We start from the raw sequence: 19,299 nt of genomic DNA on the forward strand, positions 1-19,299 counted from the left end.
ATTAAGACCATTTAAAGTTATTTCATGGGTAATTGGAGGTAATTTTAAGCTTTGCATGGTTATAAATCTTAAACGAAAAGAGATTTTTTGATGAAATTTGAAATCTGTCGATAAATTTAGATCTAGTTTATGATAGAACAAAAAAAAAAGTTATGATTAAAGGAGACGTTGTTCTAGGAAGGGGGCAGTTAGGGGTCGGGGTGGGGTTGGTTTAGCTCCAATTACCCTAATTTTTTGCAAGTCATCCTCATTCGGCATCAGTATCAGCATACTAGGCGTTTGAGTATGCCCCATGCCTCTTAGTTACCTATCTTGAACAGCCAAAATTCCTAGACACTCCCCTAAAATATATGATTTCTGCCCAGGCCTCCACTAAAAAAAGTTTTCGTTTACATTTTTTGAATGCGGAAATGTTTTCTGATGATAATCAAAAAAAAAGTTTCTGGGGATGTGTTACAAGGTCTTAAAGCATGTTCCTATGCACCATGAGCAAGTCTGTACTTTGTTGTTTTTTAGCTTACTGATTAGGCATAGTTTATCCTTTCATTGAAACTACTTTTGAAACTAATTTTTCAATCTTTCAATTTGAAAAAGAAAAAAATTACATTATTATACACAATCGATAAAATAACTTTAAAAAATTGCTCAAGATAATCTAAGTTTTGCTGTCCCACCTTGTAATATATACTGTAGATGTAATATATACTGAAAATAGTCTTTGAAAGAATTCATTCTGTGTTTTCTTCTTCCTGATGTCAAGTTCTGTTTTTTCATTCACTTTTTGTTTTTCAATGTGAGTATGTAAATATGCGAAAAGTATTCAAAAAAACACCTAATCCCAGGGTGCGGTGTTAAAAGTTTATACGAGAAGTTGTTTGTATTAACATCATTCATTTTAGCTGCTTTAAAAATGAATGTTCGAGAAGATGTCTAAGCGATTGCACTACAAACTTTACCATTTATCATAAGTGATTGCGCTACAAACTTCACCATCTATCATAGTTAAAGTTGATGGAACACCAAAAGTTGTCGCCCGTCTTCTATATCAACTGTTGAGGGTTGTATATAATCAGAAAGATAAGGGAAATTCGAAAATTATCTGCATCGTTCATAATACAAATCGCAACCATAGAAAAAAAGATGATGCTATCGTTGTACTTATTTGTCGGTTGGTCACAGTCATATGCCTGTTGTATTCACTATTTATAGTTCAGTTTGAATATCATGGTACTTTACTTTTTAGTAACAGAAAATTAAAGATTTTTCATGGGGTTCTGTGTTTCTCAGTAATTGTAATTTTGTTAGGGAAAAACCATTAAAAGTGTTTATTTCAGGCCATCGTTGGTCATTTTCTTGTTCTGTTGACTTAATTTCCTACTTTCGTACCTAAAAAGAAGGAAATATCACAAACTTGGTAAATAAACCAGCTGCATCACATTCGGTATTCCGATGACGTGATTAAAAAACAAAAGACTTTTTTCAAGGAGATTTTAATCGACTTCGAACGCAGCACGGTTATGTTTCAATATATTTTCAAATGGATATAAGTGGAATATAAACACTTACAACTGAAATCCTTTAGATTCGAACATGGGAACAATATTTAAAACTAATATTGATTTGAAAGAATCAGATGTATCGGCATCAGACCAAGGTATTTATGCTAATTAAATACTTCATTTTATTACTTTTATGAACTTAGTAATATTAATCTCAAAGTTTTGTAATTAGGTTAGGTTATAATTTTTAATCGTAGATGTAAGTTTTGGACAATACACTGTTATTGCACTGAAAAAACTAACTAACTCAATTTATTACTGAGATAAATTTTAAAAGAACTTAAGCGTTATGTATGTATGTATGTATGTATGTATGTATGTATGTATGTATGTATGTATGTATGTATGTATGTATGTATGTATGTATGTATGTATGTATGTATGTATGTATGTATGTATGTATGTATGTATGTATGTATGTTTGTATGTATGTATGTATGTATGTATGTATGTATGTATGTATGTATGTATGTATGTATGTATGTATGTATGTATGTATGTATGTATGTATGTATGTATGTATCCATACATTACATTACATTACATACATACATTTTTTATAGAAAATTATTTTTTTAACAACTGAATCTCTTTTAAACTTATAAAACCCTCTAAAATAAATTGCATTTAAATGAAGGATTATCAAAAAATCAAGTACAGACATAAAAGGTTTATTCTTTGAAATATTCAGTGATGAAGAGATAATTGTTTGCAATACCAAATCCAAAAAAAGAAGTTAAAAAACATGCTGCTGAAGTCAGAGAAATATTTGTATTGACTTTGATGGAAGCAAAAAATAATTTCACTTCAAGTATTTGGAATCAGTAGAAAAGAAGAGTACAGTGATTTCTTTCAGCATGTATTTTTCTGTGATTGGTTGTGGACCATCACCAGGTAAAACTAGTACTGCATTAAAGTTGGTTTGAAAAGCTTTAACTATTGTGAACTTGAAACATATTTCTCAAAAAGTTGTTGATATAAGTGATGGTGTGATGAAAGATTTAAGCAGCCATCAAATTAACGAGGCTAATCTGATTGGTGATTGTTTAAAAGTTCAACAGGGCAACACTGGTTTACACATATTGTTATTTGCCAATAAATTTTAATCTGTAGCTAAGAAAACTTAAACAAATTTCAAAACTTATGTCAAGATCATCCTCTTAAACCACTATTTAGATAGGTTCATTTTAAATGTGGTCTTTCTTGGCTCATCATAAAGTATCATACTTTGTATTTTGATGAAGTTAGAATTTTTTTCTTCATAAACTAATGCTATGAACTTGAATAGCATTACTTACTATTTAATGAACTAGTGTTCAAGCTAAAAACTATTGTAAAAACTCATCCAGAAAATATTTTGTTGCAGGAGTAATTGATAAAGGTCTATTGTCAGCTTTACTGTGAGAAAATAATCAATGCTCATACTTACTCAGTTCCAAAACACAATTGTGATTGATGAATCTACCATCAAGCTTGACTCTGCAACTGTGTTTTATATCAACAGATTGCTTGGTCCATTAAAGTTGTAGTACCAACAACATTACTGTCAAGTAATTTGAATGATGTTCCTGAATAATTAGAGGCTGATATTTTCAAGGAATTTTATATCATTTTTAGGCAGTTAAAGCTAAAGTTTTTGAACAGAGTTTACAACACGGTTTACAGTCCAAAAAGGCTGAATTAACTAAAGATAAGTATAAATTGGACAAACTGAAATATTAGTAGTTCTTTTATCTTAAGTATACTTTTTGTTTCCATATTGTAAAATCAATTTTGACAGCTAGATTCATTTATAGCAGAATTTGTTAAGTATTTCCATTATAGGCTTACAAACAAAATGTTAAGTTCAGAGTTGCAGATAAAGATATATGCTTTATTTCACGCTAAAAGAGCGTTTTGTATTAAAAAAATATATATATATTATTATAGACTTGCTTCTTGCTGCTGAGATCGGTCAAGCTTTGTTAGAAAAAAATAAGGAACTGGAGTTAGCATTGAAAAGCACTCAAGAATATGCAGAGGAACAAGCAGAGCAAGTTAAAGTAAAAATTGTGTTGTAGAGTAGTAGTCTCCAACTTTTTAAACCTATTGCCGAGAGCTAAGAATGAAAGTGACAGACAAGCCAAAATTAATATTTATAGTCAAAATTTGGTATAAATGTATAATACATGTATGCCTTAAATTATTTTAAAATTTATAAACTTTTCAAGTAAACAGTTATGAAAGATCAGTTTCTAAAAAGAAGAAATATTCATTTTCAATTTTGACTAACACAATTTTTTTTTCACCTTTCAAATATTTTTATATTTTTTATATTCAGATTGCAGCTTTAAGTGTTCCTTTTGTAGAGTCAAAAGTATTCCTTTTTTTGTTTCAAATGTAAAAAACAATTTTTGTAATAAAATTGCAAAAGTCAATTTGACAACAAATATTTTGTTTTAATGTAAAAATCAACTCTAAAAAGTTTAGATGCTAATTTTTTTTTATGTAAAAGTTGAATTAAAAATTGAGACTGAATTCTTTTGATGTAAAATATCCTTTAGTTTTTTTAAAAGCTGTACACTGGTATAATAATTTTCCTTAGGCAGATTTATGTAAAATATACACCAATGTGACAAAACATATCAAATAAAAAGCTTTGACTGGCAAGAATTTTGAAAGATACAGAGGTTTGGGACCTACTATTGTAAATTTTGGGCAAAAAGTTTTAGAAATATTTTTTGTCCAAAATCCTCATTTTTTAAAAAATCTGTTATTCATTGATATTTATCTATTCATTGTTTATTCATTTATATTTGTTAATTGATATTTATTGATATTTTCTATTATTTAGTTTTATTGTAACCAAGTTGAGATCCTAAGAGAAGAAAAGGAGCTTTGCAATCAATCTTATGATCAACTCGAAGCAGCAAATCAACAACTTACAGACAAATGTGAACAATACAAGATTGAGTGTAAATTGTTGATAGGTAACTATGTATATAAGGAAAAATTATTCCTCAACCAATTTCAATTACTTAAGGTCTTTTTTTTTTTTTTTTTTTTTTTTCTTCACTTTTTTAAAATTCATATCTTCGTCTCTTAAGGTAAGAATGCTCGTCTTTGGGAGCATATACATACACTAGAGAAAAAGCAAGAGGAGTTGAGTGTAGAATTGAATAATTTAAACATTGAAATTCATATAAATGACAATGTTGGAGAAGTAACTAAAGAGATCAATCATACAGCAGAACCTCAAACAGCTAAGATCAATAATATTCTGCAACAAGATGATGAAAAGTTATCAAATTTTGAAAAACAAATAGATCAGTTACACATGTATATTTCAGAGCTAAAGGTTCAGTTAAATATTGCAAAACTTCAAAAGGAGGAAGTTGAACTACATATGGAGGATATCTTGCATGAAAATGACATTCTTCAGAAAAAGATATCTTCACTACATCAAGAAATTTGTGAGTGGGAAATGTTTGCTCAGAGGGAAGAGAATTATAGGCGTCTTGCAAAAGCATTTTCCCTAAAGCATTCTATTGAGTTTGATGATTGCATTGGAGTTTGCAAAAAAAAAGGTTGTGTTATGGTTAAAGCAAAATCCTGTGAATTTCTTAACAATATTAATAAACAGTGCACTAATGTTTTAAGAGCTCCTAACTTAATTACCAATGTGTTATCTTCTGAAAATAGCAGTTCTTTTTTGAGTGAGCTTGATACAGATTATGCTGACTTAGTAAAGCGTTATGAGGAGTTGCTAGAAAAGTTTCAAAACAAAGAGAAGCTGAGTGAGAACCCAGAAAAAGTGAGGAAAGTTCAGCATGCAATACAGACGCTATCTTTTGATTTCACATCAAAAATTTCTCCTTTGTCACCGATAAAGAAAAATGGTTTGTTAAATACTCTTAATGAAACTCCAAATGTTGATCTATTTGTCAACAATGAAGAGATGAATCACCCAGAAACATTAAAAGGATCGGCGAATAATTTTAAAAATGTTGATTTGGATTATAAGAGGATGTTTTCTGATATCTTTAATAAAATAAAAGAATCAAAAGAATTTCATTTATAAAAATTTTATTTTATTTTATGGAGGTAATCTTGAAAACGAAAATATATTTTAGTCTTTTATAATTTCAATTGTAAAAATCTTAAAGGTTTTCTACTGGATTTTATTTATTTTAATACTTTTCTATTTCATACTTTTTATTTCAAAGTATTGATAAAATATGGAGTACTTTTTAAAATTTTAATTATTTTAGAAGTATATTTTTTGTATAATAGATTTTGAAAGAAGTATTTATTTGCTGCTGTTTGGTCATTTTTCACTTTTTATACTTTAAATTTAAAAAAGAAAATTTGTATTATTTTAGTGCTGTTGGAGTTTTTTTAAAGTCATAGAAAAGAAAGTTTTTGACAATCAGCTACACAAGAAGGATTGTACCCGTTTCCCCTGTGGAAATCCTTAACAAAAATCCTGATTAAAAGTGATCTTTAAGAGTAAATTGCAAAAACCCGTAATAAATTTGCTTTGGTAAGAAAAAGTATCCTTGCTTTTTGTACGCATTAAAGAGTTTTATTTCGTGTAATTGAATTTGTAACTTACTGCTCTGATATTACCTTTATTTAAGCAGCACAACTTCGTTCCCAGTTTTATAAGATGTTGCATAAGTAATGTACTGATTAATAAGCATCTGCGTCTCGTTATTTTTTTTATTCGAGACGAGATGAGACGATTACATCCGGGACACAATTTTTAAATTCCGAAAGAAAATTTATTGTCCCGGTTTATAACTTTATTCCAGGACAGTTTATTCGTCAATTTATTCCGGGACATTCCTCGTCTCGTTATGCTTGTTCCGGTTCATTTCGAGAAAACGATTTCGAGACGCAGACCCTTACTAATTAAAGGTCTGCGTATCGTTATTATTATGAAACGATAACGATATGAAACGATAACGAAATCAAATGATATGAGTTTGACTATGAAACGATAATATCGGTTTAGTTATCGTTTGAAACGATATATCGGCTTTTTTTTTATCGGTTTATCGGAATACATAAAAATAACGAGAATAACGATATTTATCGGTATAATAACGATATTTTTTACAATATACCAATTTTTTTTTTTTTTTTAATGCCAAATTTTAGTTCAAATATATTATAAATCTTCAAGTCGAGTCAAGATGTCATTTTGTCTATCTTTACCGGTTTTAAAAGTTAATCCTTCCCAATTGTATATATTATCTAGATGTGCTAAATATGATTACTTCCAAAAGTAAAACGCATAATTCTTGGCTTTTTTTCTTCCAAAGGTTTAATAAAGTCAGCCATTATGGTAGTAAAAATAACCCATTAATATATATATACATTAAAGTACCTTTAATATACTCTCTAGCCAGTGTGCGTGTGTATGAGTGTGTCATACACACGCACACTGGCAATTAAGCATATATTAATTAGATTTAATTTATTAAATTTAGAAAGGTACGCAGTACATTCCAACAAAGCATAAAAAGGGACACAAAAAACAAGAGGAATTCGACGCTTACAATGACACATGCAGACAAGTCATCTAATTTGTACAGATTAAAGAAAGATGAGTACAAAAAGCTGATAACTAACTCCATTACAACAAGTTATAAAAGGTTAATAATAATATTGAGAACAGAATAAATGCCGAAGGTAAGGAAATCATGGCAGGCACAACTGAATTAGATAAGATGCATATAAATGGTGAAACTAGCGCTTTTATAACACTTAAAGATCACAAAGAGAATTTTGTAAATAACCCTAGCGTACGGTTAATAAATCCTGCAAAAAACGAGTTGGGAAAAATAAGCAAATCTATTTTAGACGAAATAAGCAATAATATAAGGGGCACGTTGAATCTAAATCAATGGAAAAACACGCAGAACGTAATAGATTGGTTTAAAAGCATTCCGAATAAGAAGCTGTAGAAATTCGTCGTTTTTGATATTAACGATTTTTATCCAACAATCAGTGAAGAACTGTTGAGAATAGTGATTTCCTTTGCTTAGAAATTCGTTTCTATTACAGCTGAAGAAAAAAGAATAGTATACCACTCTAGAAAATCTCTTCTGTTTCATAGAAATGAGACATGGATGAAAAAAGGATGCGGTTTATTTGATGTAACAATGGGGGCGTTTGACGGGGCTAAAGTTTGCGAATTAGTGCGGCTATTTCTGTTAGATAAGCTATCATCCGTTTTATAATAAAAATTTTATAGGTATTTACAGAGACGATGGTTTGGCGGTTTTTGAAAATCTAAGTGGCCCAGAATTGGAAAAAGTCAAGAAAACAATCACAAAAATGCTTAAAGAATATGGATTAAACATTACAATTAAATGCAATCTTAAAATCGTTAACTACCTAGATATTACTTTGAACTTAAACGATTCTACTTACCAACCCTATAGCAAGCCAGGGAATCAAATAAACTATATTCATAAGGAATCAAACCATCCTCCGAATATTGTTTAGCAAATACCCATTTCATTGGAACGCAGATTATCAAGACTTTCATCCAGTGAGAAAATATTCGGCAAAGCGATTAAGTGTTATGAGGAGGCATTAAATAAAGCAGGATGTAGTCATAAATTAAAATATAACAATACTCCTAATAATACTAGAAAGAAGTATAATCGAAAGCGTAACATTATATGGTTCAACCCACCATTTAGCAAAAATGTGATCACAAAAGTTGGCAAATCATTTCTTGATTTGGTAGACAAACATTTTCCATCTAAGCATATTTTGAACAAAATATTCAATAGAAACACTTTGAAAATCAGCTACAGCTGCATGCCGAATTTAAAATCTATAATAAACTGGCATAACCAAAAAATCATCGAAGATATTGAAGATCAAAATAAGAAATCCTGCAATTGTATCAACAGGTTGCATTGTCCCCTAAATCAAATTTGCCTAACAGAAAACATACTTTACAAAGCTGTTATTTCTTCAGACCTTCCGAACTATTTAGATAAAATATATATTGGCATAAGTGAACCACCTTTTAAATTACGTTATGCAAACCACATTAAGTCGTTAAATACTATAAAATACAAAAACGACACCGAACTATCCAAGGAAGTGTGGCGCATAAAAGAAAAAAACGGAAAACCTTTTATTAAATGGAGTATAATCAGGAAATGCCAACCTTATCAACCAAGCACAAGAAGATGCGCTCTATGTTTAAATGAAAAAACTGAAATTGCCATCTGTAGAGGCGCAAATTTATTAAATAAAAAGCAAGAGCTGGTAAATAAGTGTAGGCATATGAATAAATACATGCTTGCGTCATTTGACAGTAAAGACTAATTTGAAGCCATTAATAAGAACAATTCTTTTTTAACTACATTTTTAACGGTTTTTTCGTTTTTCTTTAATGTTCTCTTTTTGTAACGTTTTTTTCATTATGTATTTTGGCTGATGATTACCGGCACGCCGGTACAGGTAGACGGGCCCCAAAAAACACATGATTTTTTCTTTTGTCTTATCTTTTGTACAAAACAAATAATTTAACTTTATTTTGCTTTCTTATATGCTTTTACATGGTAAAAGTTCTTCCCAGGGGTTTAGAAGTATTTTGGTATTTTTATCTTACTTTTTTTTTTCAGTAAAGTTTCGCTATATTTTAGAAGGGGACCTCAAAAACCGCATGGCTTAAATTGTTTATAACTTTTTTGAAATTACCCAGCCGGCAAAAAACGTTATCAAAACGTTGCGTATAGGTTGCGCGCGCTAACGTTACAATTCAACGTTTTAAAAACGTTGATACATCGTTAGTTAACTATTCATAGTTAGTTTTTATTTAAATTACAGCAGTTCAAGAGTAGGTACAAACGGCGGGGCGGGGCGGATCAGCGGAGCGGATCATTCAAGTGACACGGCACTTTTAATAGTTTAATATCTGCTAACGAATTCAACCTGAACAAACATACTGCTAAATTTTTTTATGATGACTTTTTAGTAAATGGCTGTGCCTGTTTTGATAGGTAGCATAAAGCACCTTAAAATAGAGGTTATTGCAAATCTTATCGCCAAGAGCAATAATGAAGATAGAACAACTACACTCAACAATCCTAAGGCAGGCGAAGTTTATGTCATACAAGTGAATCATGAAAAAGGTTAGGCAGCAATATTTCAGTGCACTTGTATAGTATTTGTATTTTTAAAATATATTTGTATACTAAAATAGTATAATGTAGTAAATAGCATAGTTTTTGGATTATACTAGTAAAAATCAATTACGATGCCTAAAGTAAAGTTAGACTTTAAAGAAGTTATACCTGTAATCTACAATGTAGACTGTAGCCTACATGTAGTCTACAAGACTGTATATAGCTTTGTTTCTTTTAATATGTTTAAAGTAAAATCTAACATTACTTAGGCATAGTTTATCCTTTACTTAAGGCTATGCTATAGTAAAGCAAGATATCTTATTAATAAATATGTAAGGACTTCTAAATGTCATTTAATATTATATTGAATATTTTCAAGATGTCATTTAATATGCAACATTTTTTTGAAGCTAAAAATTGTCTTTCCTATTATAATTTATTTGAAGATTTATTTATTATTGTAAAATGGCTCCATAACAAACTTACATGCTTGTGTCTATTTTATATTATGTCAGTGTAAGACATGCTATAGAAAATAATCTGTAGGTTTTTAAATGACCTTTTTTATACATGCTGTTTAAAAGTATCTGTGTTATGATTTTAAAATGTGAGCACCAATGTGCTTTCATTGTACTTGCCTGAAAACAATCATAAATTATAACAATATAGTAACTGCTATATTATTAAAAATATTATTATAATTTAGTAGTAGTATATAAAATGTGTATCATTATTATAATTATAATTTATTAGTAGTATATATAATTTAGTAGTAGTATATAAAATATGATTTAGTAGTAGTATATAAAGTGAGTTTCTAATTCACTCGCTGTTAACACATATCTATGTGTTAACAGCGAGTGAATTAGAAACTCACTTTGACAACTCACTTTTGATAATATAGGTATATATTAATAAAAAGAATAAAAAATTTAAACAAAAACTACTTAGAAGACTTAAGACCAAAAGTAATTTTTGTTTAAATTTTTTATACTTTTTTTTAGTATTAAAAATTTTTATTACTATTAAAACTCATTAAGTTAATTTTTTTAATGCTAAATATTTGTCTAATTTGTTCTTGAAACTGTTTACATTTGTTGGCAATGTTGGGGTGTTAGCCAGGAATATATTTTATGATAAACAGAAATATATCTATAATCCCGGTTCGAAGCCCTCATGTAACCCAAACTTCTAGCCCTAAAATGGGTGAGACATATTTTCAAAGTTATAACTTTTCAAAACTTTTTTATAAAATTAAACTTATAATTTTGCAATGAAAATGAAATTATAATATTTTTTCTTTTTTTGATAGAGAATTATCTCTAACTCAGATAAGACTAAATTTTTTTCTGGGAAACCTTATCGCAAAAATCTAGATCTTCCTATATTTATGAACAGTAATGTACTGAATGAGTCATCTACCCTTTGACTTCTAGGATCAAATCTTACTTCTGATCTTAACCATCTGCTAAGGTTGTATCTCTTTACCATGCTTGCTACTTTATTACTCCTGATTCTATTCTTTATCTCTGTAAATCTCTATTAGTTATAGTACCAAAAAAACATGGAACTTACATCAATGAGGACCTCAAAGGTATTATTAATTAGTATGATTAGTCAACAAAAAGTTCAATAACATTGTTGGTTTATCAATAAACGCAGATTAATTACTACCTAGGTAGCAATAAATTTATGTTTATTGCTGATAATAAAGTTAGATTAAGGTATTAGTTAACTTTATTATCAATCTTAATTAATATATTGTCAATATCATTATTCAATTTATTTTAGATATTATATATATGTTCAACATAAATATTATTTATTAATATGTTATCGTTCTAACTATATTATCAATATTATAAAAATTTATTACTATATCAATCTTAATCATTCCACTAATACATCAAACTTTGCCATGTTTAAATTGACTATTTGCTTGCTTAATCGTTTATCTTAAAATAAATAACTTTTATGACAAATGCCCTGATGTTACTATGTAGCTTAACATGAGTGCAGTTTTTGCCCTCATGCTATGCACATTTTGTGACATAAGGGCAGATTCGTAAGATGAGAACATTCTGTGTAACTTAATATTGTTACGCAGGCAAAATATTGTAACATGAGGGCAAAATTTGTAGCGCCAGAGCTAGGCAAATCGTAAAATGAGGCCAACTAAGATTACTACTACTACTATACTACTACTACTACCACTACCACTACCACTACCACTACCACTACTACTACTAAAAAAAAAAAAGAGGTATTGAATTTTGGAAACTTTAAACCCATTGGGAATTCTACAGTATACTCGGTGCCATTTGGCTAATGATTAGGCTAGCTAACACCCTGAATATGTTCCATAAATTTTCTGTTTTGTTTATAAGGAATTTGTACCTTGGTATAAACTTGGTTTGTTCTCAGCTGTATTTTTTATTATTACCTCTGCATGTTTTGAACTTTGTTTGTTTGCTTATATTTTTGCTCTTTTTACTCAACAATTTTGGTTGTCCTGATTACTGTCACTTAATTTATATGATGTGAAGTTGTTCTCCATGTATAAAGCAATTTAAATAATTCCAGCAATTTCCACCTTTTTGCCTGCCATATCTATTTTTATTTTATACTGTGGAACCTACTAACTATACAATTGATGAGTTGTTAAATCATGCTCTTTTTAGTTCACACAAAAGTTTAAATTCTCCTTATTTGTTACCAAGTGATGTTGCATGTAAATATTGTGGTTGTTTATTGTATATGCAATGTATATGTGTGTGTATATATAAATATATATTATTATTATTATTATTATTATTTTTTAGACGATTGGTGGGCAGATGGGTATAGGTGGAAGCAAAATGGTTCCAGTAAAATTCCTCGGGCTCTGCCACTTTACACAAAGATCCATTTTGCCACAGTTATACCAACAGGAATTTCAAATGATTTCCAGAAGTTTGTGTACTGTGACCTGAGTCGGAAAGATCTTGTTGTTATCCATTACATCGGTAACCACAACCTTGCAGTTTTAGTTCCTCATGGTAAATATATCTTGCATTTTGATAATGGTTTTTGTTTTTCTTTTAAAAGTTTTACGTAAGTTTACTACTAAATAAAACCTACTTTAAATAAAATCTTTTAATAATATATTTAATTAAAATTCATGTTGTGTAGCCCCCTCTCTTTTTCATTCCAAACTTTGCTTTGAGTTTTTTTTACACTGTCAAGTAACATTTTGTTTTTAAGCAATAAACATTCACTCTGGCCGATGACAACAGTAGGCGGATTACCTGATATAAATCGGCGGATCACGTTTTTTTTTTGTAGAACAGTCATTAAACTTTACAGAGTTTCACCAACTCTTCACATAAATAAGTGATAAAGCGTTAGAAGAAAAGTTAAATACAACTGAGAAAAGATGTAAACGCGAAGACTCGTAAATGATAAAGCGATAATAAGAAAAGTTAAAAACAACGATCAGAAAAGATACCCACAAGATGACTCGTCCACTCTTCACATCAATAAATGATAAAGCAAAAAGAATTAAGTTAAAAACAATAACCGAGAAAAGACGTAAACATGAAGACTCATCAACCTGCCATATAAATAAATGAAAAGATATCGCAACAGGAAAACAAGCAAAAACTATAAAAGCTCAAAAAAAAGAAAGAATCTAGGAAGTTGGAGTTTTTGTTAGAAGAAGAGATTTAAAGAGGATTTTAAGAGAAAAGAATTTTTAAGAGATTTAAAGAGGATTTTTAAAAAGAAAAAGAATTTTGTGATAAGAAGAGTATTTTGATGAATAAGCAGTTTAATAAGCAGTTGAAAAAAAGAATTTCAAGTAAGATTTTGTTTTTAAGCAATAAACATTCACTCTGGCCGATGACAACAATAGGCGGATCACCTGATATAAATCGGCAGATCACGTTTTTTTTTTGTAGAACAATCATTTAACTTTACAGAATTTCATTTAAACAATAAAAATATTAGGCGAATCACTTGATATAAATTGGCGGATCACCTTGTTTTTTTGTAAAACAATCATTAAAATTAAAGGAGTTTGATTCAAATAATCAAAATATTAGGCGGATCACTTGATATAAATTGGCGGATCACCTTGTTTTTTTGTAAAACAATCATTAAAATTAAAGGAGTTTGATTCAAATAATCAAAATATTAGGCGGATCACTTGATATAAGTTGGCGGATCACCTTGTTTTTTTGCAAAACAATCATTAAAATTAAAGGAGTTCGATTCAAACAATTATAATATTAGGCGGATCACTTGATACAAATTGAAGGATCACGTTGTTTTTTGAGTTCATAAAATTTATAAAATATTATAAACTTATATACTTTTTTTTGTCGTTTAATAAAATTGTAATATGCAAATTCCTTCTAAGTATTATATCGTTAGTGAATTTAAACTATATCTGAATCGTTTTTTTAAATGAAATATAACTCGCTTTAGTACCGTTTAAATGATCCGCCCCGCCGTTTGTACCGTTTAAATGATCCGCGCCGCCCCGCCGTTTGTACCTACTCCAGTTCAATTGAAAAAAAAATTGCATTTTTTATTTTTTAGCTTTTTACTTTTCTATATTATAAATATTATAAATTAGATTATAAGTTTATAAATGGGTTATGAAATTATAAATGGAAGTTTTTTTGCCATAAGTTTACATAAATGTAAACAAGTCTGTATACAAGTTTACGAAAATCAACTATTTGATACTATTTTTTTAATGTTGTTCTCAGAAGCCCCACTTATTGCAAGTACCCCCTGTTGGCGGTATATGTATATTATCTTTTTGCATTAGATGTCTCGACGAAATTATTTAAAGACTTATCGTAGAATAAGCAAACAAGTGAAAAGGCTTATAAATGAAACAGAAAGTGATCATGATCACAATAAAGTGTTAATTAAAGACCACTCACCTACATTAAGCCTCAGTGATGTAACTGATTTAAGTTCAGAGTTTGATATTGACACAGACATCAGTACAGAAAATGAGCTTGAGCTTGAAAACAATATTGATGCCCTAAAAAGAAATGAAAACCTGCAGACTGAGTTAGCTAGTTGGCTTGTAGATAGTCAATGTAGCAGAGAGCATGCAGATAGTTTGCTCAGTATTTTAAGAAAGCATGGTTTAAATTTGCCAAAAGATAGTCGCACTCTTCGTCAAGTGACTCCTTCAACTATACCATGTTTAAACAAATGTGGAGGAAGTTACTATTACTTTGGTCTAAAAAATACAATAGTGCAGTTTTTAAAGGAAAATCCAGCATTTGTTAATGACCAACATGTAGTTGAACTAAAGGTTAATGTTGATGGGTTACCATTAAAAAAATCATCAGCTGATAATTTCTGGCCAATTTTGTGCTGTGTTAAAAACTATAGGCCTTTTGTGGTATGTTTATTTTATGGAAAAGGTAAACCATATTCTGTTCAAGAATTTTTATCAGATTTTATTTCTGAATATAAAAAGTTGAAGTCTGATAACATTTGCTATATTAATAAGGTATTTTCTGTGTCCATACTAGCATTTATTTGTGATGCACCAGCTCGGTCTTATTTAAAATGTATAAAGAGCCATAGTGGTTACAATGCTTGTGAAAGATGTCAAATAAAAGGTAGACGTATTGACAATTGTATTGTCTATGATAATGATGAAGCTGTCTATAGAAAATGAACAGATGAAGAATTTATAAAATATGTTTATAAGGATATTCACCAGAATAATATTTCACCCTTAATTGAACTGTCATTCCCCTGTGTGACAGGTTTTATTTTAGACTACATGCATACTGTTTGCCTCGGTGTGCTAAAAAGAATGTTAAAGTTTTGGAAAGAGGGTCCTGCATGCTGCAAAGTTTCTAATATTCAGCTGAATCAGATATCTGAACTATTAATCAACATGAGATGCTATATACCATCAGAATTTGCACGAAAGCCAAGGTCTTTAGCAGAGGTTAACAGATGGAAAGCCACGGAACTAAGACAATTCCTTCTATATACTGGTCCAGTTATTTTAAAAGATGTAATTAATCCAAATATTTACCAACATTTTCTTGCATTGTCTATTTCAATGACTATATATTTAACTGATAACATAGAAAAGAAAGTGCCTCTTTTACAGTATGCAGAAGAACTTATGCATAGTTTTGTTAGAAAGTCAGGTCAGTTATACGGACAAAATTTCTGTGTGTATAATGTTCACAATCTGTTACACCTTGGTGATGATGTTAGACACTTTCAATGTAGTTTAAACCAATTGTCTTCTTTTCCATTTGAAAATTTCTTACAATCATTAAAATGTCTAGTTCGCAGTGGACCTAACCCGCTAGTACAGGTTGTAAAAAGACTAGAAGAAATAAAGTTAGTAGGAAGAAAAAAAGAAAGTAATCAAAATGAAATAAAAATAACAGCAAAATTGCATTTATCAAGTGATTCATGTATTTTACTTAAGCATGGTAACTTTGCTTTTGTACAAGAAGTTGTTGAAGATGGTTTTATTTGTGATATTTATGCAATAGGCCAAGGAAAAGAGTTTTATTCTAGGCCATGTAGCTCAACATTAAATGTTTTACATTTTAAAGCAGCAGATGCTATAATTGCTTTTTTCGTCCAAAAGTGTGATGTCAAATGTAAGGCTATTTGTTTGCCAATAGCTGATGGATATGTTATGATGCCTGTCAGAAATGGAATAGAAAGTTATCTTTAATCATTCAAGATTTTTTAAAAGTTCAACTACAATAATTTTTTTCATCAATATGTATATGTTGCTTCAAAGTTAAATATTCACTAAGTGTTGTTTTGGAACTGGGGTAACTTGTTTTTTTAATTAGTATGATAAGATCAGTTATAATGCTTTTTAATTATTACTTGTTTACACTATTCATAAATTTTGTTATACAGAGTTTTTATTTATTATTTCTAAAATTTAGGGTTGTTTAATCAATCTTGTTTTACTAATCAGATTATTGAGTTGTGCCAGAAAAAATTTTTTTAGTAAAGTTTACTCAAATTTTATTTTTTTAATTTCTTGATAGATTTCTACTTGATATGATAGTTGCGTTCTTTGCTTTGTGTTTTTTTTTAGTAGCATGCTTTTTTATCTCTCACTTAAAGTTTTTGTTTATCAAAACATTTTGTTGTCAAAGAATTATTTGAATAGCAATTTACAGATATAGTGTGAAACAAAATAAAATATGTAATATAAAATTATTCTCTTTCTCTAGTAGGTAAATTAACAATGTTGAGGCTTTTTACAAGTACCACATTATTTATTCCTTTATAAATATGCATGTAATAGATGCCTGCTTGATACAATAGTGGTATTTTTTCCCTTCCTAAAAATTATCCATTTTGCTTTTATGTATTTTTTAACTAATTTAGTTTTTATATCACAACAGAAAAATATATAATGTTTTTTTAGAATGAGTCAAAAATATGTTAATAAATATTTACGGTTAGTATGGTTAGAAAATGGTAAAGAATTAGATGGTACTGTACCTGTAAACTGGATTTCTGAAGACCACAAATATATGTTTTGGCCATCAAGAGGCAATATTCAACATCAAATAAAGAATGGTACTAAACCAAATGAACAGTGGAAGAAGTTTCAAATTAAGAAAATAATGTTATGGAATGGTTTGTTTTTCTTAAAGTATTTATTATACAGTTATCATAGTATTTATTATAATTATTATTTTATCATTTATATTATTTATATTTAGTGTTTATTATAGTATTTAAAAAATTTTCTTAAAAGTAAACTTATTTTTACTGATGTGGTTTTATCAACAAAAGATTTCTGTTTCTAGATTAGGAAAAGTATTTAAACATTTAAGATAAAAAAACTGCATGGGACTTTAGTCTACATGAAATTTTTTGTTTTAGACAGTTATAAGGCTTGCAATGAATATGAAGCCACAACCACCCCAGAGGTTAGTGATCATCTTGATTGGCCAACTCCACCACTAAGCAAAAAATTTAGGGTAAATGTTTATTAAAAATTTAACAAGGATGCATAAAAAATGTCATTATATAAACAAAATATAAAGCAATGATAATTTCAATATATATGGTCATGACTATATAAGTGTAAGCTCTTAGATTTTGTAAGTTTATAAAGTACAACTAGTTATTATAATTTATTAGAGTACTTCAGTTAGTCACAGCCAGAATGAACATCCAGAACCATCCACATTTATAATACAAGGTGGATATGATGAAGAGCCTGATGAAGACAGGGAAAGTGATTATGATGATGAAGTCTTTGCTTCTACATCTCAGGCAAACATAAATCAATCATTTTTATTGGCCCAAGAGAGTGAGTGTATTATTTTCTTTTTATGAATATGCATCAGACCTAGTGGTATGCTGAAAATTGTTGATTACTTAATTGAATGTTGTAAATTTATGTAGAATTTCAAAAGCGGGTTTTACACTTGCTGATGGAAATAAAAGAACTTCTAAAAAGATCCAATAATCCTGAGGAAGTAACTTTGGTGCAATCAACACAATTAGAGGAATTTTATGCCTTTGATAAGACCTTAAGTGAAAAGGCTGTTCAACTTAATGTGGTTAGTAATAATATTGAACATATAATTATTTTATTAGTTATTGATTGCAGCTTAAGTTCACTTTATGATGTTTCAATGGTACTTTTTATGCAGTACTAATTATAAAAATTACTTTTAATAAAGTGTTTTTATTTGTATAAAAATGTATTTGCATATAATAGTTACAGCAGCTTTCACGAGTTGGTGGTCATGATGCAGATGCAATGGTATTTGCAATGATGAAGCGGTATGGATATTAAATTCAGGAAGTTGTTACTATATTATTGTGTTTATTATTGTACAAAATGTTATTACATTAGCTACCATATCATTATTCTTTAAAGTTTGATAAATTATAATTTCTAGATTAATGAGTAATTGGGTAATGAGCCAGCTGTGTGTCAAAGGAAAAACAAAGAATAAAATCACTTTCCAAGAAATGGCAGTCTTTCCTGTTCTTATAGGTATAATAATGTTTTGTTTTCATATAAAGAAGTTTGTTATCACTTAAATTTCCAAAGTAACTATTATGTGTATTTTTTATTTTACACTGTTTTTGAATGTGACTATTTGCTCTGTGCACAATTTCAAAAAGTTTTCTTGTTTTATGTTTCAGTTACAGAGTTTACTCTTTTTTTTTAAATAATAGTTTATCTTTTGATGAGTATAAGTACTTCATATATGTTTTCAGCTGCTGTTCAAAACACTTTTAAAGAGACTAACGAAAATCAAATAAGAAATGCAATGGAGAGGTGTCTAAAATATGCTCCGTATAGACCAGGTGGTACTAAATGTCAAACTGTCCGAACAGCATCATCATCTGACTCTAACAAATCGATGTAGCAAACCAAATCATTTTGTGAAGATAACTTGTATTTTTCGTAGCATTAATTTTTCAAAATAAGTCTTTCTCTAATGTGCGAGTTTTAATTTTAATTGTTTAACGTGGCTAAATGCACCCTAGTTTATGCGTTCGTGTTTTAAAACAAGACAATTTAAGAGGGTAAGAGGCTTGAAAACTTTCTATATTTATATATG

The 19,299-nt window shown here is 29.1% G+C and overlaps 4 protein-coding genes across 10 annotated transcripts; all 4 read left to right on the forward strand.

Moving 5' to 3' along the window:
* Window positions 1-910: 910 nt before the first annotated feature.
* LOC145184218 (cerebellar degeneration-related protein 2-like) lies at window positions 911-5,974 on the forward strand. 3 transcript variants are annotated; one of them, XM_090092544.1, is made up of 4 exons: window positions 911-1,654; window positions 3,177-3,601; window positions 4,393-4,528; window positions 4,646-5,974. In XM_090092544.1, exons 2-4 carry the CDS (start codon window positions 3,428-3,430, stop codon window positions 5,617-5,619), a joined length of 1,284 nt encoding a protein of 427 aa, XP_089948670.1. In that variant the 5' UTR covers window positions 911-1,654; window positions 3,177-3,427; the 3' UTR covers window positions 5,620-5,974. The 3 variants fall into 3 exon arrangements, with proteins under 3 accessions (XP_089948670.1, XP_089948669.1, XP_089948671.1); XM_090092543.1 differs by having other exon boundaries at window positions 917-1,654; window positions 3,489-3,601; XM_090092545.1 differs by lacking the exons at window positions 911-1,654; window positions 3,177-3,601 and adding an exon at window positions 3,935-4,228.
* A 1,284-nt stretch (window positions 5,975-7,258) lies between these two features.
* On the forward strand, window positions 7,259-13,533 carry LOC149885967 (uncharacterized). The gene is made up of 3 exons (XM_090092553.1): window positions 7,259-9,703; window positions 12,520-12,735; window positions 12,941-13,533. The coding sequence occupies exons 1-3, from the start codon at window positions 9,550-9,552 to the stop codon at window positions 12,964-12,966; spliced, it is 396 nt and encodes a 131-aa protein (XP_089948679.1). The 5' UTR covers window positions 7,259-9,549; the 3' UTR covers window positions 12,967-13,533.
* A 762-nt stretch (window positions 13,534-14,295) lies between these two features.
* Window positions 14,296-16,095, forward strand: LOC149885968 (uncharacterized). The gene is made up of 2 exons (XM_090092552.1): window positions 14,296-15,126; window positions 15,238-16,095. Exons 1-2 carry the CDS (start codon window positions 14,514-14,516, stop codon window positions 15,384-15,386), a joined length of 762 nt encoding a protein of 253 aa, XP_089948678.1. The 5' UTR covers window positions 14,296-14,513; the 3' UTR covers window positions 15,387-16,095.
* A 259-nt stretch (window positions 16,096-16,354) lies between these two features.
* Window positions 16,355-19,177, forward strand: LOC145185787 (uncharacterized). 5 transcript variants are annotated; one of them, XM_090092547.1, is made up of 7 exons: window positions 16,355-17,347; window positions 17,597-17,694; window positions 17,858-18,029; window positions 18,125-18,282; window positions 18,444-18,508; window positions 18,628-18,725; window positions 18,953-19,177. In XM_090092547.1, the coding sequence occupies exons 1-7, from the start codon at window positions 17,134-17,136 to the stop codon at window positions 19,102-19,104; spliced, it is 957 nt and encodes a 318-aa protein (XP_089948673.1). In that variant the 5' UTR covers window positions 16,355-17,133; the 3' UTR covers window positions 19,105-19,177. The 5 variants fall into 5 exon arrangements, with proteins under 5 accessions (XP_089948673.1, XP_089948677.1, XP_089948674.1 ...); XM_090092548.1 differs by having other exon boundaries at window positions 16,970-17,347; window positions 17,597-17,643; XM_090092549.1 differs by having other exon boundaries at window positions 17,228-17,347; window positions 17,601-17,694.
* Window positions 19,178-19,299: the final 122 nt, after the last annotated feature.

This window comes from Hydra viridissima, unplaced genomic scaffold (assembly GCF_058129835.1).
Source record: "Hydra viridissima isolate aposymbiotic clone 2 unplaced genomic scaffold, HvirCarnegie_v1 scaffold_7, whole genome shotgun sequence".
Lineage (NCBI taxonomy): Eukaryota > Metazoa > Cnidaria > Hydrozoa > Anthoathecata > Hydridae > Hydra > Hydra viridissima.